Source organism: Tetranychus urticae, chromosome 3, assembly GCF_039701765.1.
Source record: "Tetranychus urticae isolate SD_2017Ah chromosome 3, NJAU_TeUrti_SD_1.0, whole genome shotgun sequence".
NCBI lineage: Eukaryota > Metazoa > Arthropoda > Arachnida > Trombidiformes > Tetranychidae > Tetranychus > Tetranychus urticae.
In genome coordinates, this window is record NC_142960.1 from 1,505,582 (window position 1) to 1,522,924 (window position 17,343).

General features: G+C 33.2%; 3 protein-coding genes and 3 long non-coding RNA genes across 7 annotated transcripts; 3 read left to right on the forward strand and 3 right to left on the reverse strand.

The window, feature by feature from the left end:
- Positions 1-32: 32 nt before the first annotated feature.
- On the forward strand, positions 33-4,270 carry LOC149093139 (uncharacterized). 2 transcript variants are annotated; one of them, XR_016199522.1, is made up of 3 exons: positions 33-631; positions 786-2,309; positions 2,434-4,270. It is a non-coding gene; the product is annotated as an uncharacterized LOC149093139 (long non-coding RNA). The 2 variants fall into 2 exon arrangements; XR_016199523.1 differs by having other exon boundaries at positions 34-631; positions 786-2,744; positions 2,827-4,270.
- A 1,221-nt stretch (positions 4,271-5,491) lies between these two features.
- LOC149093140 (uncharacterized) lies at positions 5,492-8,372 on the reverse strand. Its single transcript, XM_089268681.1, has one exon. It carries the CDS (start codon positions 7,299-7,301, stop codon positions 6,048-6,050), a length of 1,254 nt encoding a protein of 417 aa, XP_089124807.1. The 5' UTR covers positions 7,302-8,372; the 3' UTR covers positions 5,492-6,047.
- Positions 8,373-8,499: 127 nt separating this feature from the next.
- LOC149093141 (uncharacterized) lies at positions 8,500-10,570 on the forward strand. Its single transcript, XR_016199524.1, has 2 exons — positions 8,500-9,140; positions 9,218-10,570. It is a non-coding gene; the product is annotated as an uncharacterized LOC149093141 (long non-coding RNA).
- Positions 10,571-11,671: 1,101 nt separating this feature from the next.
- LOC149093142 (uncharacterized) lies at positions 11,672-13,675 on the reverse strand. Its single transcript, XM_015933530.3, has 3 exons — positions 12,616-13,675; positions 12,312-12,505; positions 11,672-12,257 (listed from the first exon to the last, which is right to left on the reverse strand). The coding sequence occupies exons 1-3, from the start codon at positions 13,555-13,557 to the stop codon at positions 12,044-12,046; spliced, it is 1,350 nt and encodes a 449-aa protein (XP_015789016.2). The 5' UTR covers positions 13,558-13,675; the 3' UTR covers positions 11,672-12,043.
- Positions 13,676-13,921: 246 nt separating this feature from the next.
- On the reverse strand, positions 13,922-15,862 carry LOC107365951 (uncharacterized). Its single transcript, XM_015933531.3, has 3 exons — positions 15,228-15,862; positions 14,382-14,830; positions 13,922-14,301 (listed from the first exon to the last, which is right to left on the reverse strand). The coding sequence occupies exons 1-3, from the start codon at positions 15,434-15,436 to the stop codon at positions 14,276-14,278; spliced, it is 684 nt and encodes a 227-aa protein (XP_015789017.2). The 5' UTR covers positions 15,437-15,862; the 3' UTR covers positions 13,922-14,275.
- On the forward strand, positions 15,778-17,333 carry LOC107365712 (uncharacterized). The gene is made up of 2 exons (XR_003082909.2): positions 15,778-16,333; positions 16,405-17,333. It is a non-coding gene; the product is annotated as an uncharacterized LOC107365712 (long non-coding RNA).
- The last annotated feature ends 10 nt before the right edge of the window (positions 17,334-17,343 follow it).

A 17,343-nucleotide genomic window follows, 5' to 3' on the forward strand; every position in this document is an offset into this window, starting at 1 on the left:
TAAGTTTGTCAATTTTATTATTAGGATGGCAATCAAACCAAAAAAAACGTCTTTATTTGAATAAATTCGGTTATTTGCTTTTTTAGATTTTCTTCTCTCGTCGGTTAATCTGTTGATAACGCCTGTTATTTACTTGTTGATAGCGCTGATCTATGCATGAATAGTTGCTCTGCAATTATCTCAACCAATATACCAATAGTTTAATCATATTTACCATGGCTTTGTAAGTAAGTCTACGACTGTGATTGATTATCTGATCAAATGCTTTGTGTTACAGATTTTAAAGATGTAATTCAATATTTTCAGGTAAAAGGTATGTATCACTATAAGCAACTTATCATTAGGATAATGCTGTTAGACAAAACATGACTTCTTCCAAGTTTACCTTCACTTTTCATCAAGATTGTTCAGTCAAATGGAAATTTGAACTTGAAAATGTGACAAAAGATGGGTTAAATTTCTGTTTCAAGCTAGTAAACATCCAAGTGATATCAATATCCTAAAGAAGCAAAGCCTCGGTGTGAATTAATTTAGCAGATCACTGCTTTTGGATTAGGTCAACAATCTCAATTTTTCGTCATGATTTAATTCAAGTTTACTTTTAGAGCTGTTATTGGATAAACAATAAATCGTGAGTATTTCTCTCTATTCAAAGAAGTGAAACACTTAAAAAAATGACAAAATAGGGTACAAGACTAATTTTTTAGTATACAACAAGCCGTCTGGTTTAATGATTACGAGCAAATGTAATTAATTTCGCTTTTTTTGACTCTTTTTTTCGACAGATGAATTTATTTAGATGCTGGTTAAGTGTTACTGTGTAAAAAATGATAATTCAATAGAAGACCCAATGATTCCCAATGAAAGGCTCAACAAATCACCGTTGATGGTAAACAGATGAAGAGTCAGTAAACCCCTCACATGATTCAACTCTGTGATAAATATTGACTCTAAATTTGATGTTCAACTTCATCATGGTTTAACTACTCTTCTCCTATAATTCCGATATAACCATCATGTGTCAACCTGTTTGTAACGAGATGAACAGTCAAATTGGCGGAGATGAAAAAGGCAACTTGTGACCCTGAGAAGCTTGTTTTGGAAAGGGCATTTGAAGAGGGAGCCTCATTTTTGATCGAACGGAAAGAAATGGATAAGAAGACAAGAAGAAAGCTTCTCAAGAAGAGAAAGAAAAGAAGCAAAAGAAGCTTAAGATGAGGTTGCCTGGTAAAAGATAAGTTTGGTATCATGTTGGCGAATTGAATGGTCGATGACCGGTAAAACGATTTTGCATAACCTGTATTCATAGAGTTAGCAGGGGTTTCCCGAAACTAGATGACGATTGGCTCTTGAAAGCAGAAAGGAAGTTGGAAGCTGACAGTGAATCCAGAATGAGAGATGGAAAAGAAGCAAAAAGATGTAAAATATTGTGAAAGAAGATTATTTTCTTTTCTACTTCTCTCCGTTTCTTTTTCATCTGAATTGAGATGAAACAAGTTGTTCAACTAGTAAATCCCATAAATTCTGGTGATAAATTTGTGTGAATCAAAGACAGATAACCTTACCAATCTCCAAGAAAGCATAGCAGGCCCAAAAGATTCACCTCTCCAAAAGATGGACCGATAAAGTATCTGAATATATTTATATCATACAATGGAATTTATTTCAAACAAATGGTCATTTCTCTTCTAAGAAGGAAGCATAAATAATTAAACTTTCATGATAATAAGACTGGATCATGAGTAATCTCATTTCTTGGTGCTTCAAGTAAAGCCAATCTTTTGCAAGAAAATCAGCATCGGATCAATTTGAATGAGAGAAAATCGCACAAAGCTATTTCCATCTGATAAAAAAATTGATTCACTAAATGGATAATCAAGTCACGCGAGTCATTTTTTGCTACTGCTGCTATGGAATTGGAAATATCGCATCTCTTTCAAGAAAATGTATTTTAATGGAACCAAATTGAACTTTTCCAGATGATCTTCCTTTCTCTTTCAACCGACAATATAAACTTTTCTCATCATTATGTTCTGATTGTGCGTGTCCTGGTCAGATTAATGTACGGTGACAAGTTCACTGTGATTTTGTTGCCCTTTTTGCAGAGAGAGAGAGATTCGCCTGAAATCTTCTCATCACTTGGGAAGAACCAGAAAGAGCAAAGAAAGGAGTTGAAAAGGAGAACCCTGAAAGGAAAAAAAAGGTCTTCCATCGGAAAAAGAAGAAGAAAGTGATGATGAAAAAGAAGTACATAAACCATTATACCTGAAAAGATAAAGAATCGTAGTGATGAGACTCAGACTGGCAATGTAATCAACCTTTGCTTTGATTGAAACTGGTTTAACAACATTTTGTTAAAAAATCCACCTTACATAACAATGGAATAAGCTTTTTCTATTTCTTTCTTTGGTTCTTTTTTTTTCTTCTGACAAGAATGTAAAGAGGATTCAAGTGATAATGTTGAAGCATGAAGAAAAACGTAAAGAAAGGAAAACGGGGAAAGCAGCTACCATCAACAATAAAAAAAAGCCTCTTCACCACGAACTGACTGAAGCTAATCATTTACCCGAGACTTTGATGACTATCTTTGTCCTCCTCGATGTTTCCAAATTTCATCTAAAACATGACTGCAAACTGTTGAACAATTTTACAAGATTTATTTGAATAAGCTGTTCACAATTTGAACCTGGGCCTGTTACTAAGTCCTGTTTTTATGAACGCAACAAAAAAGACTTTGTCAAAATGTTCACAAATTTCAATAATTGATGAAATTGATGGCAATATTAATTTATATTCATTTCTTTCTCTTCCTCTCCAAACTTTCAGCTAATTTATGAAACACTAACAAGGAATCAATCTATGGACACAAAGAGCTCCTTATTCAAATTTGGGAAATCGTAATTTTTGGTCCCTTCTCTAAGCTCATCTTTCATCTTTAAGAGGATTTCTTTGAGTCTTGCAGATTTCAAATTGGTTGACTTTTCGTGGACTTGAAACGGTTTATTATCCATTAATTATTATTAATGTATTCTGTGCAACTCTTCACCCCGTTTGTTCACTTTAACATCCAAATCGATACTTAAATTTAATTTCAACTTCTCCAGAGCTGTTTATCATCATTCTATCCTGTTCTCATCATCATAACCATTTCTTTCTTTTTTCCATCTTTCTCTTTAATCAGTCAAATAAGATGTGTCGAGCCATTGTTCAATGAAAAAATGGAAAAGAAGCTGAAAGATGAAAAAAAAGAACTGATTACTCCCAGGAAGCTTTCTCAAGTTTAAAGGGTCACCCCAGCAACAACAGTAAACACCAATCATCATAAGTAACATTACATTTATATTACACTCCATCAGGTCGCTAGGTTACACCGGAAACGTCCTTCAATATAATGGATAGCAGGACAAATTTACCAGTTTCCCGGACGATCAGTAAAAAGGCGTTTATCAGTAAAATAAAAGTAAATATCATGAGGATAAAAACCCGCTCTAAGGGCAGGGACCAAAGAGAGAAAAATGAAGATCAAGACTGAGATGAAGACTGGCAATGAAGACGAAATGAGGAAAAGTGCAAAAAGGGCGATAAAAGATTCTTGTATTTACCAGTTCAACATCCTAAATGATTGAATCGGAAAGTCAACAGTCAACCAATTCCTGAGCCCTTCCTTTTTTTATATCATTTGGCTGTAACAAGTAACAATTGGATGACATCTAAAACAGAATTGTATTCAACACGAAACAAAATGATCAACTTTCACTCTATCAATCTAATCAATAACAAATGACTGTTGAAAAATCGTAATCAAATTTCACATTCCAGAATGCCATTTTTGAAAAGCTTTTTGTGAAAATTGTTTACAATTTTTTGTACTATTGTCTACTTGGTGTCGATGTTGATTTATAATTCGTCATTTCTTCAAGGTAAATCAATCAATATTTGATTTTTAATCACAAATCTGGTGGTGGAAGGAATCAAGGAAAAAAAATCGAAATTAAAACAACATTGAAGACGAAGATGCAAGATGATTCAAGGTGCTGAGACGAAAAGGATAAACTCTTTCACCTGTTATTACCCGGATATTTATTGAGATACTATTGAAAAAGTAATGATTTACTGGTTAATAACCAAGTAAATTAATGATTCAACATGAGCAATCAATTCTTTAATATGTTAGTGTTTAATATTTGTTAAAATGTTTATTTCAAACTGCATTCACTTCCATAGTGAAAGAAGGAATATTTTTTAGTAAAACAAAAATTTGACTCGATAATCGGTTTTGCATTCATTATATCATAATCATGAACACCATGATTTCTCAAGTTGATAGGCTAACCGTTTGTTAGTCTAATCATGAAGAATCACGGAAGAATGGTCAGAAATGAAGGGAAATGTTTACCAAAAAAAGCTTCAAAATTTGCAAATGTTCAACTTCTATAAAAGTTGAAAATCAAAGTCAAGGTAGATCTATTTTATACCATTTACAGTTGATTTAATGGCTACGTTTTGCTCTCTTTATGTTTCTCTCTACTGGCAAGTTGATTGATTAAAAACTGTTTGTAAATTGCTTTTCACTCTTGAGTATTATGGATTATGATTTTATGTTAACTCTCAAGAAATTAACATCGATATGAGAAGTTGAAGGTAAATTGTAAATGATATGGTTCATAATAATAATATTATTATTAGACTGTATGTTGATTATGATTTTGAGAGGAAGAAAAGGAAAAATATTTACACCCGATTCATTTGTAAAGGTGAAAATTTCAATTCGTTTCATGTGATTATGTTGATTGGAAACATTGGATAATATCAATTGCTCGTCGTTAGCATCAAACTCATGAGAAAATGTTGATGTTGTCTTATATCTTTAGATAAAGTTCAGGAGAGTTCAATTACGTTTCAATTGATAAATTATCACAACCTATTCGAATTCCTTCTCTTTTTTCCCTTTTCAAATGGATATTCCTGAATATCTTTCCATCTTCTTTTCATCCCTTCTTTTTACTCAAAATAACTAATCATGAATCACATGATTTTTACAGGTTTATCGAGTCATTGGCATCAACAGCTAATGAAAGGTAAAATATTAGGTAAGCTAAACATAGTGATTGCAACTCATTTCAATGGACAAAATTTGTGAGGAAACAATTTATATCAACGGGACAATTTATTGTTGTTCAGGAGTCATAATATAAAATACAAAGAAATAGGTAAATGCAAAAATGGTTTTACATTAGAGAGATAAGTTCAACTCGGAATAAGGCAAAAATGTGAATGGTTGTTATCATTGGTTGAACAAAGCTGAAAATTGGTGGGGACTGAGCGAATTTTCAGTGTTATTGGTGAGATTTGTTAATGTTAATGATCATGGTGATGGTGATGGCGATGCTTTTGATGAATATGATGCTCTTGTTTTCAAGTGAATGTCGATAAGTTCAGGTGGTTTGCTTCGTCACACAATTCTAAGAAATGTTTCAAAGAGTTCGAAAGAGTAAGTTGAAATTAATTTATTCACAGAGTTTGGATTGGTCCACTTTGATTGTTTGATGCATAGATAATTGATAAAATGCGCAACAATTGAAAACATAATAATTTAAAAAATCCCTCATCAGGTTTTTTTTATCGACTGTGAGTCGTATCGGAGTTACAATCTTGTTGCTTGAATCTTTTTCACGAGACCAGGCGAATTGGAAAAATATTACATGACAAGTTGGGTCGGTGGATTTATCAAATTATTTGATTTTATAGTACAAAGTGGTTTTTACCAATATTACAAAATATGTCTTTAAATATACTTTTACACAAGTTCATATTAAGACACGGTTTCTATAGCTGCATTGCTAGTAAGGCGTAGTTAATGGAAATATATGTATATATATAAAAAAATATATTTAAGTTTTGGAGGATTAATCTCCATTGCATCAAGTCCAAAAATATTAAGGCCTGAGATAAAGTAATATAAATATTGATGATAATGTAATATTTACACAACATCATTGTATCAGCAAAAAAATTTCTTGACTCTAAGAGAAAAATTGGTTTGCTTTTTAGGCAGAGTTACCATTTGCAGCCTTATTTTTTACTTTATTTAAACAACGACGCTTAATACACCTTTGCTTCTTGATGAATGGTCCCCCGAATTTAGGTCTATCCAGACAATAAATGCATTTACCACAATCTTCGGCCATACAGGTTGCACATTTACCACAGGACCAAACTTTTTTACCAGGAGTAATCTTTACTTTAGCCGCTGGCTTTTCGTTTTTTGCACGACCTGTACCATTTTTATTAAGGAGAGATTTAGATAGATCTAATGAACCATCTCCATTTGTGTTGTATGCGATTGAAAGTGTTGGTATTTCTCCACTACTGGATCCTGCTGATCCCTCAGGTGAAGGTCCTGTTGATGCTGATCCTAAATTGAGATCTGCTAATGCTTCAGCTGTTAGTGCTTGTGATCCTTGTAAAGTATTTCCTTTAGAACCTGGTTTAGCTCGACAGGGTAGATAATCTTCAATAAGATTTGCCCTTCTAGAGTCTACTGAGAAAACGTCTATGCAAGCTTTAATCCAGCAAGCTCGACATCGGGTTCGTACATTGAGTAGACATTCACCCAATGTTGGACAAGAGTATTTCTTGGGTTTTACCATGAATGTCCTGAAATATCTGTAACAGGTTACACATGTTAACTGGCCATAACGTCGTTGTACACACGAATAAAAACGTGTTACACCACATACAGCACAATTGACATAACCACTCTTGCCACCAACACCATTGGGTGAAGTCTCTCCGTTGGTTGTTTCTAAACCTTCGGTCATTGTTACCAATGGGGAATAAGGGTCATAGTTATCCCCATCGTCTGGTGAAAGGCCTTCATCTCCAGAATAATTTTTATAATAAGGCCCATTCAACTGTGGTACCAATGAATTTAGATGATGTTGTCTGTTTATGTTGATGATATTATTGTTACCATTGCTATGATTATTATGGTTGAGAATGTGATTGTGGTTATGAATATAGTTTAGTCCACCTGAATTATTCATGTCCTCAGATTCCAGGAATGATTCTCTATTCCTGTCTATACCTTTGTCATCATCGTCATCCATATGTTTTGATGTATAATGCTGTTTAGCCTCAACCATTGTATCGGTTATGTAAAAGCAAATCATACATCGATAAACCATTTCGGCAACAATAATTCCACTTGGGTCACAAACTAATGATCGACAACGATCATCTTCTTCTGTCTTAAAATTTTTCATAACCATTTCTGGTCCTTTATTTGTCATAGTCGGCATTTAGATTTATTTTAAATTAACAATCACAGCCTGTCAAAACAAATTAAAGTGGTATAGTTGATAACAACAGTTGATAATAAGTGCACACTGGTGATATTGTCACAAGCCTAAGCTATAATGAGGCTTCAGTATATCAAAATGATCGTCCAATAGATTAATGGTATGTATTGGCAAGATAGTCGTTTGTATTATTACAAGGTGTAGCCAAGTAAATAGTGATAAAATGAAGTTGTAGACAACGAGGAAAACGGTATTTAGGCACAAATTAAATTAATAAACTTTGATGGGCAACCACATGTGTTTTCGTTGTTATGAAGAAATGTGAAAAAAGGCATTGTAGCCAGAAGAGGGAAAATGAAAAAAAAGGAAAGAAAGAGGAATACAAGAATGCAGCGTGCGATTGGTCCAAGGTCTAAAGAAAGAAGAGGTGGATAGTTATAACTAAAGGAATTTCACTAAATTCAATTGAAATAGATAATTAAAGGCACAAACAGTTGTATTTCTGGTTTCGATTACGAAAGTTCAAAATCGGTTAAAATTAAGGTCCAAATGGGTTTCGATAGAAATGTATGTAAACCAAACACAATTTGAAAACAAAAGATTTACAGCAAGAATTTTCAGTTTGTCCGCGTTTTTTTGCAACTTCAAAGACACGAAACTCAAACAGTTGAACAACTCCCTCTTTGAAAAATGACGAAAGTATTTTGTGTGTTAGAGACTTAGAGAGTGAGCTCTTGTTTAACAAGTGAGAAAGAGAAATATCTTCTCTTTCTATTTCTCTTTCCTCTCGAACCGAGAAGATAAAGCAAATGTAAACGTTCCTCTCTCTTCTCAAAATCAGGTTTTTTTGTGAGATCTCTCGTTGTGAGATCTCTCGGCGTAAGCTTTGATGAAATAAATGTTGGTACTCGGTAAGTTTGTGTCAAAATTGCGTTCATGTGAATTAAGCTTTTGTTGAAATGTTGCCTTTATGTTGAAATATCTAGTACAATTGACTCGTCATTTAGTTTTCAAATTCACTATTCACTAACAATGATGAATAAATTAGCAAATTAACATTGAACTTTCGTTTGAGGGAGAGAACAAAAGGCAAACCAGATTGGGTCGAGTTTAGGTTAACTTAACCAGAAAAATGTCGACGACCTTTTCTTCTTCCTTCCCATTGCTTTTAGTTTAACTTCTTTTGTCTTCCGAACCACTTGAAAACCCTCATCATTGGCTTGTTAATATTATACATTCAAATACGACTAGAAGATAATGAACATGATAAAATGAATCTGGGAAACGATTTACATCAACGTTATCCATTTTTTTCATCTGAAAATCTGAAAAAACGTTGAGTAGATGTTTTTTTTACCAAATACATTTACAGCTCTAAGAATTTGAAAACTCATTTTTACTGTTGAAAAATGTCTCAAAACCAGACAATCTATAGTAAGGTTATCATTTTGGTGTCCAGTAAACAAAAATGGTCAAACAAATGGACCGACTTCGACAACTTTTAATGGTTTTTCGATGTTCAACTTGATATTATCAGAGTCAGTCACACATGACTCTCACTGGTTATCGATATTTTTACTCGATACATCAACATATCTAGAGAGATCTATCGATAGGAAATAATCATGATGTCGAAATCGAGAAATAATGAAGTAAAAAATCTCGAGTTTTTTGTATTGCATTAACAATACATTAATTATCAATTAACAGTTTCAATTATTTTATTAACAATAAACTTAAAATCTGATGGAAGCGTGTTACAAATTATTCAAGTTGAACTAAAACGTCTTATTTCAGTCACCAAAAATGGTAGACATTTTTACCATCAGGACAAAACATGTAAGTTTACCATCTGTTATTAATTTTTTTTGGACAAATTTCACTCTTAATTTGACTAATCGATTGATTTACGACAGATAATAATGAACTGTATGGATCAGGTCACTTGTTTTCAGCCAGGATTACGTATAAGGATATTACGACAAGTTGCTGGATTTCCAGACGAGGAATTATAAGTTGATTAGAAGCTTCAGTGGTTTTTAATGGTGTATGGCTGTGAGAAACAGCGCAAAAAATTTATACAAGAAACAAATTGAAAGCTGATCAATCATATACTCTACCAGTCAGGCTAAAATGTTGCAGCAAAAGAAGCAAAATCGGAAAAATTGTCTAAAGCCACTGAGAATGTAATATTTGATAAAAGCAGGACCGTCAACTTGGATTAAAGACTTATCATCAAAGTACAATCGTTTTATCATGCTCGTCATTGAATCCAAGGATGAAAGCTTTTCTCAATCATATCAATCTTACCGGTTTTATGATGGAAACTAAAATCGAAACCAGAAACTTGACGAAACTCTGATTGCCTAATGATTTATTCTCAACATTTTCTCGGCGATTAATTAACTTGATCTGGATGGATGGAGGACATATTTTTATGGTACAGCTGTCTCCTGATATTTAAGTAATTAAAAAGATATTTTAATGTGTCGACCATCGAAATCTTATCAGGATAGTCAAGAGTTTCCCAGTGCAAACCAAGTGAACCAAGTAGGAGTCAGATCGTCTATCTGATTTACATGTTATCTGAAATCTCTTAAAGCAATCCTTATGATCGCCTAATCATATGCAGTTGGTTGCTTCATCAATGGCGTAAACTCGAGATTTATTTAACAACTGGTTGATTAGCATCTGCCCCACTCGGTGTACATTATGGACATTAATCATTCAGTCTCCCCTACAGAAGTCGACAACCTTCTCCACTATTGTCAACCTTGTTCCAACCCCCATAAGTCTCTTTACATGATTATTGTTCATTCAGACTAATCCTGTACAAATTGAACCATTGAGTTGAAAAATAACGAGACTTTTCAACAGCCAAACAACCTAATATTGAAATACCAGCTTTGCAAAAATCATAAAAAAAAGCGAAACAGACTGAATTAAATTGCCTGGTAATGTTCACTCATTATGTTTACTTCAACATGTAGCCTGTTACGTTTCACTTGTTTCATTTATGGTACACCTAATTGTACCTTTAAAATTTTGCCTTAAGTTATTTACCTCTAAAAACATCAGGTTTACTTTATTTAACCTTGATCTTTATACCTTGGCTGGATAAGTTCAAACTATTATTGTTAATTATTACAGAAATATGTATTTGACTAGGAACACAATCGAGCTGTAAATTAATTTGATCGTGACCTGACCATTCTATCATCATTAAACCTTAAACGATAGGACTTATCGTTTAACTAACAAATCTATAAGACTATAAAGCCCAATTTTTCTGATTTTTCTGGCTGATTTGGTGAGTACTAAAGGTCCATAAAATACATGGAATGAATTTGAAGTTTTTTCTTGAAAAATGCCTCTAAATGAATTAACATGACTATGAAGCTTGATTAAATAAATAAACTGTTCTTTGGAATTGTCAATACACATAATTTATCAATAGGACAAACTTGTGAGATTATGCAGTTTTGTGGTTTTACAAAACCAATATAACTTTCCGCTAACCGATACAATTGCCGGCTATGAATTATACGCTATCTCCATGTTCAGCCAGAATATAACAAAATATTTCGATATATCGCTTTATACTCGATGAATCTCGCTCTCATGAATCTCAATGAACCTTCATAAATTTACTCCACTAGCATATTCATTCGAGATTGAATTAGATATTTCGTTTTTAATAAAATTTTTGCCAAACCTTTTGAATTAATTAGGACGCTAGTCATACAAAGTCGTTACTCAATGATAAACGTACTGTCGAGTACCCGGTTAAAGCAACCCTTCTTTCTCAGTCTCCATCTATGAGCACAAATTAAAATACTGAAGGATATTATGATATTATCAGTGAAATCACGGGTAAATTAACCATGTCAAGTAAATGTAATATAATTAAAACAATAACATTGAAGGAAACTATCCAATGGATCGGCGAATCTTGGGACAAAGTAACTCAACAAACAATAACAAATTGCTTTACGAAATGTAGATTTTTTAAAGTTAGTTAAAAAACCATAGATGGCGACTGTGAAAATTGCTTTAACCGGGTACTCGAGTACAGTAGACGGCGCTTATCAAAATGTATAATATTTACAATTACAAAAATGAATTGAGTTTTTGCAATTAATTTAAACCTAATAATTAATCAGATTCATCATTTGCACAATTTTTCTTATTCCGGGAATGAGCCATACTTGCACTCAATCTCGAAACATGCACAATCTCTTTCTTTATCGGCCCTTTCAGGTCAATCAATTCGCTCAAAACTTCGGTATTGACCTCGCATTCGGTATTGACCTCGCAAATTTCTTATTCTTGCCCTTAACGAGTAAAGGTTGTTTCAGCGGCACCAAAGATGTTAACAAACAATTTTAATGGACCAATAATAAGTTTTAATAATAAGTTATTGCCAATTTTTGTGCCAATTTGTGCATAAGTGTGACAATTGCGTTTTTATGTCTTTTTAGTAACAACCGATTATTAAGATTAATTTGAAAGCTCATTGTGATTAAGTGATGAATGCGATCTCTGTACAACTACATATTAATATGCTCTCTAATCATAATGAATTTACATGTGATTTTCAAGTAGCAATTATTTAATTGCTTGAGCTTTCAAATTAAATTCAGTAGCTTTTGTTTTGCCTGCAAGTTGTGAGTGAAAATGCTCAAATAACCTTTGCAGTTGTATCCATTGCTTGTGCACCTTTCAGATCTATTAAAGTCGTGTTAACTATTGATTCTGCTGACGATCCAGTTATGTAAAAGCCTGGTACTTCCTATTTCGAACTGTTCAATTACTTTGCTTAAAATGTTACCCAATCCCTTGCATCTTTCAGCAGCAACCATCAATCTGTACAGATTTTCAGAAACATCACAAGGCGATTCACAAACTGACTCCAAATAGCGCTGAAGTAAATAAATGTACAAATATTGTTCCTGCCTGTGAATGAAAAATATTGATTCAGATTAAATCGTTTCTTGTCATCATACTAACCTAACTACTTCTTCATATTTGAGTCCAGGTTGATCAGGATTGAAAATAATGATGAGACTAATTAAAACATCAATGTTTATATTTTCTCTCCATTTATCTGGTAATTTTTCAATTGCTTGAACGGTAGCATCATGAAATGCCCGACTCCAAATGAAACAATCACGTCTTTCATATATTGACCCAGTCTCGTGGTTCTTTAAAAATTAACACAAACAATTAATGATACATATTAATGTATATTCTTGATTCAACAGTCCAGAGAACCAAACAGTTGATCAAAAGACAAACAAATAGCTAAACTCACCATCCAACCATCAATCGATCTATTGTAATAAAAAACGGCTTTCCAAGAAACAAATTCAAACATTGTGTTGGATAAGAGTGCAATTTTATCGATATTGGACAGTTTTTTGAAGCTTTTGATTCTCTTGCAAGTTGATACAAATTGTGCTGGTGAAGGGGCTAACACGGCTTTCATTTTAAAATTAGAAGGTTCAATTGTCCTGTCTTCAAAAGCATTAATCGATTGGGTTAAAATGAAAGATTCAAATTGATCCAACGATACTTGAGTAGACAAATAATTTCCCTTCAAACCCAATGGTGAATAAAAAGCAGATAATATTTTCTGTCCCACTTTTGGATTCCAAAGTTCCTTCACTTTATCATTGTCAGTATTGAGTGTTACTGCAAACTTGTACCCCATTCTGGCGAGGAGCAAAGTGTTTCCCTTTATTTTCATCAGCTCATTGTAGGTGGATTGTGGGTTGCTTTCTGTACCTTGTAACCATTGGCCATCATGGTGACATCCGTATAAATCCAAAGAATTCCCATAGTCAATGGCATCTAAAGGGACGAGATTGAAATCACTATGAAAATCATCGCTGGTCTGATCGGGATAAACGCTGGTAGATAACAGGCTCTGAGAGCTGAGATAGTCATACTCCAACTGCATTGGTTCAAATTGATGGTTAATTTCATTGAGAAGTCTATATTTATCCGAATTCGTGGTATTTGATGAATTGATAGATTGTTTATTAGAGTCGTCACTATTGTTATCCTGGTCGAGGGACAAGTAATTTTTGATTGTATCTTCACTGGGAAACAAAGCTTGTATTATTGACTCACAATTTTCAGTTGATTGGGTTGAGATTATTGAATTATTACTTTCCGAATCTGTTGCACCGGTTGATGGACTTGAACAAGTTTGAACATCAACATGGACATCAAAAAATTCATCTAATTCCATGTTGATTGAAACAATTTTAAAAGGCCAATTCAATCATAATATAATGACAAAAACAAAAGCATTTCAAGACTCTCCTCACAAGGTAATTATCAACTATCATTGTAATACTGTTATTATACTCAGTGATCGTACATGATAAAGGCTGTAACATGTGGTAAATCATTTTGCGATAAAGTCTGAATAATCTTTCGACTACATTTGGGTTATATTTACATGATTAGTGTTTGCAATTCAAGTGTTGTTGCTAAACAAATTGCAATTTTATACAACTTAATCCAACTGTGGCTTACAATTGTTAGTCTTATCCCTTGAATCTTCAGTTGAGATGATCGTAAACGTTGTTTTGAATAGATTGTAATTGTGATTAATGAAAAAAAGATACTTTGATTGTTTAATAAATTGTTTAGTTGACAGAAAATAAATTTGTAGTTAATTTTAACACTGATCAAAGGTAGATTATACAATAAGTAACAATATTTGGTGGAGGAAGATACAAACATTGATATTAACAGAAAGACAATATTAAGAGCAAATTTTACAAAACAAAATAGAGACACGTAAAGGCAGAAGGATGAAGATGATTGTTAGGGATGAAAGATGATCAAATTAATTGACATTATTTTGTACATTTGACTGGCAGCATCAAGTGAGTAACGAGAAAAGCAACAACAAAAAAATAATTGACGAACCAGCGCCATTAGCAAATTAAAAATATTATCTAATCTTTACCACCGCCATAACCACCTAAGATTGAAATGAAAATAAAAGCAGAGTTAATTATTCAGTGTTGGATGTTTTAGATGAATGATTAAAGTGAAACAAACCTGAGCCCATTCCTCCGCCCATTGAGTTACCCCAGCCACCACCGGCTCCTGATCCTCCTCCATTATTGCCATAGCCGCCACCAGCTCCTGATCCTCCAGCGTTATTACCATAACCGCCACCGCCACCACCAGAGTTACCTCCATAAGATGAACCTCCCATGCCACTCATACCACTCATACCACCCCAACTATCATCGTCCATCATGCTCATCATATCTGAGCCACCGTAAGAGTCCATCATGCTCATCATGTTCATCATGTCCATGCTGTTACCACCCCATCCACCACCGGAACCCATTCCAGAGGACATTCCACCCATTCCACCTTTCATGCTCATACCGCCACCCATTTGGCCTCCACCACCTTTACCCATCATACCCATCATGGAGGACATCATGCCACCCATCATTCCACCTTTTCCACCCTTTTTCATCAGGTCAATAACAAGACTGTAAACAGAAAACAAAGCGAATAGGATTTAATACTTACATAATGTTTTCAAGTATTTAGGTGGATTTAAGTCTAAAACCAACATTTCTCCATTCAAATCTCAATTAACAGGATTTACTATTAAAAATCGATTAAGATCAAGATGAAAATGAAAGCTGAATTTAAGGTTAGCTAAATCTGGTCAGGCTTCTTATATGTTATTGTTTTGTATCAACATTAGTTTACAGTTATTGTCTGCTCAACAACTTTAGATTTAAAACTACATCTATTACGATCATTTTTTGGTTAATCATGAAAACTAAAGGATAATTGTGGATGGAAATAATAAATCAATGGTTGATGGGGAAATTAAAAGATTGGAAAATAAGTTAATTGTTAACTTTGGTTAAAACTTACGGAATTGGAATGGGTAAAGGTATTGGTAATATTCCGAATTTGGGTTTTTTGGTTGATTTGAGAAGAAGCAAGAGAGCAGCAAGTTTCTTGAGCTTCTTCTTCTTACCAGCATCAACCTCGAGTCCATAGAAAGTAACTAAACATAATTGGAGTACAATTAAAGACACAAAAAATAAGCTCAATGTTTGAGCTCGACTTGTAAGACTCATGATGATATTAATGAAGGGTTAAAATGGTGAGACACAAAAAAATGATTTTTATCCAAATATTGTTATAACTTATAGATAATTGTTGATCATATGAAATTGTTGAACCGAGTTACAGATACAAACATAAATCCTTAAAATGTTACAACAGCAAACAAACAAACACCTTTGAAGGATCGAACCGTTATGATGGAAGTGACCAATTGATCAATCTTTTTATATCAAAGCTCCCTGAAGATGTTTGAATTGTTAAATACAACCTTGTTAAAAATCAAGTTGTTAGCCACTGACCAAATAATAGAGGGGAAAGTGGATAAGGAAGAAGAAAAGGAAAAAAATTAAAGTGTTAAAGGCTAACTTTGACAACCTTTGAATCCTTTCATTTTTCATTCAACGAATTCAATTTGACCGCCTTCTTAACACTCAACAGCCTGCCTTTAAAAAGGATAATTTTAATAAATGAATTCAGCCTATTTTTCAACCTGACCAGCTAAAACATCTTCATTTCCCAATAAAGCTATTATTTGTGTTCATCAATTGCTGAGTAAAGGCTTTACTTTTCACCATTATTATCATCTCATATTATACCTTTTACCTTAAAACCCTTCTTATTATAAAATCAACATGAGTTTGTTTTTTCTTTTGTTTTTTGATGCTTTGATGAATGGTTAATAAGGACACGATTTTAAATCTCTTTTTCATCCGCCGTTTTAATAATCCTCTCATTTTGTCTTTAATTTTATGGTAATCATTAACCAAGAGATGATATTAATTAACCAGGTAATAAATGATTAGTCTATTGATACACAATCAAGTTCGATGATGGAGGAAATGGTCCCTGATTAAGCTCAGCTTAACCCATTGGCTCTATAAAAGTCAACGCAAAGGTTGAGATTAAAGGTTAGTAAATTTAACTTTAATCATTAACATTTATTAAATTTAATGTCATTTTCATTTGATTTACTTAACAGGTTAAATTGTGACCATTAACATGCTGATTGTTAATGCTAATGAAGGTGCTAAATGTGAACATAAAGTTAAAAGTTGAGTGGCCATAGATCGTGAGCTTACCAAGTAAACCAAAAATATGGAAAGACAATGTTAATGAATATGGAAATGAAAGAGAAAGGATTTTTTTAATACGCTGAATACCGGTGAAAAGGACGCTGATTAAGGTGGTGAAGGTGATGATGAAGAGTTGGAGGGAAGAGACAAAAGGAACAAAAAGAGAAATGGCGAAATGGACAGATGAGGAAGAGGAAGAAAATAGTTGTATATTGGACATAATCAAGTTAATCGTGCGATGAAATGAAACATTAATTTCGTGATGAGTCTTATCTTGCACAATAACATATTTCTTTAGACTCTCAACCTCCCACAACCCTCCTCTTCACCATCATCTTCATCCACTTTCCATCGCTTGACCAGGTTTAAAAATAAGATGATTTTTCCTTCACTCTCTCAGCTCACCTTTTGGCCTAACAAGACTGACCATTTCAATGGTAATGTGATGAAAAAAAAACACTCAAAACTGTAAATTCAATGAGCCATGTTGTTACAGCATTGAGATTGTTCACCTACAAGTAACAGTCTTTAACCACTTTAAATTGTATTAATTGAATTGGCAAACCACGATTCAATAAAAAAATTGAAAGTTGGAAAAGTCACAATAATCAGTGAATCTATTATATTTTATTTAACAATCAAAGGGGCAACAGTAATTTATTTTACTGAATGTTACTGTTGTATTGGTTATGATGATGTTTTTCAAATGATTATATTAATTGAAAACTTCCGCTCATTCATTAACGTTTTTTATTCATATATTGATTTATTTATTGATGTTTATTATTGAATAAACCGATTATGTTAATCAGTTAACAGTAGAACCCATTGATTAACTGTTGTTT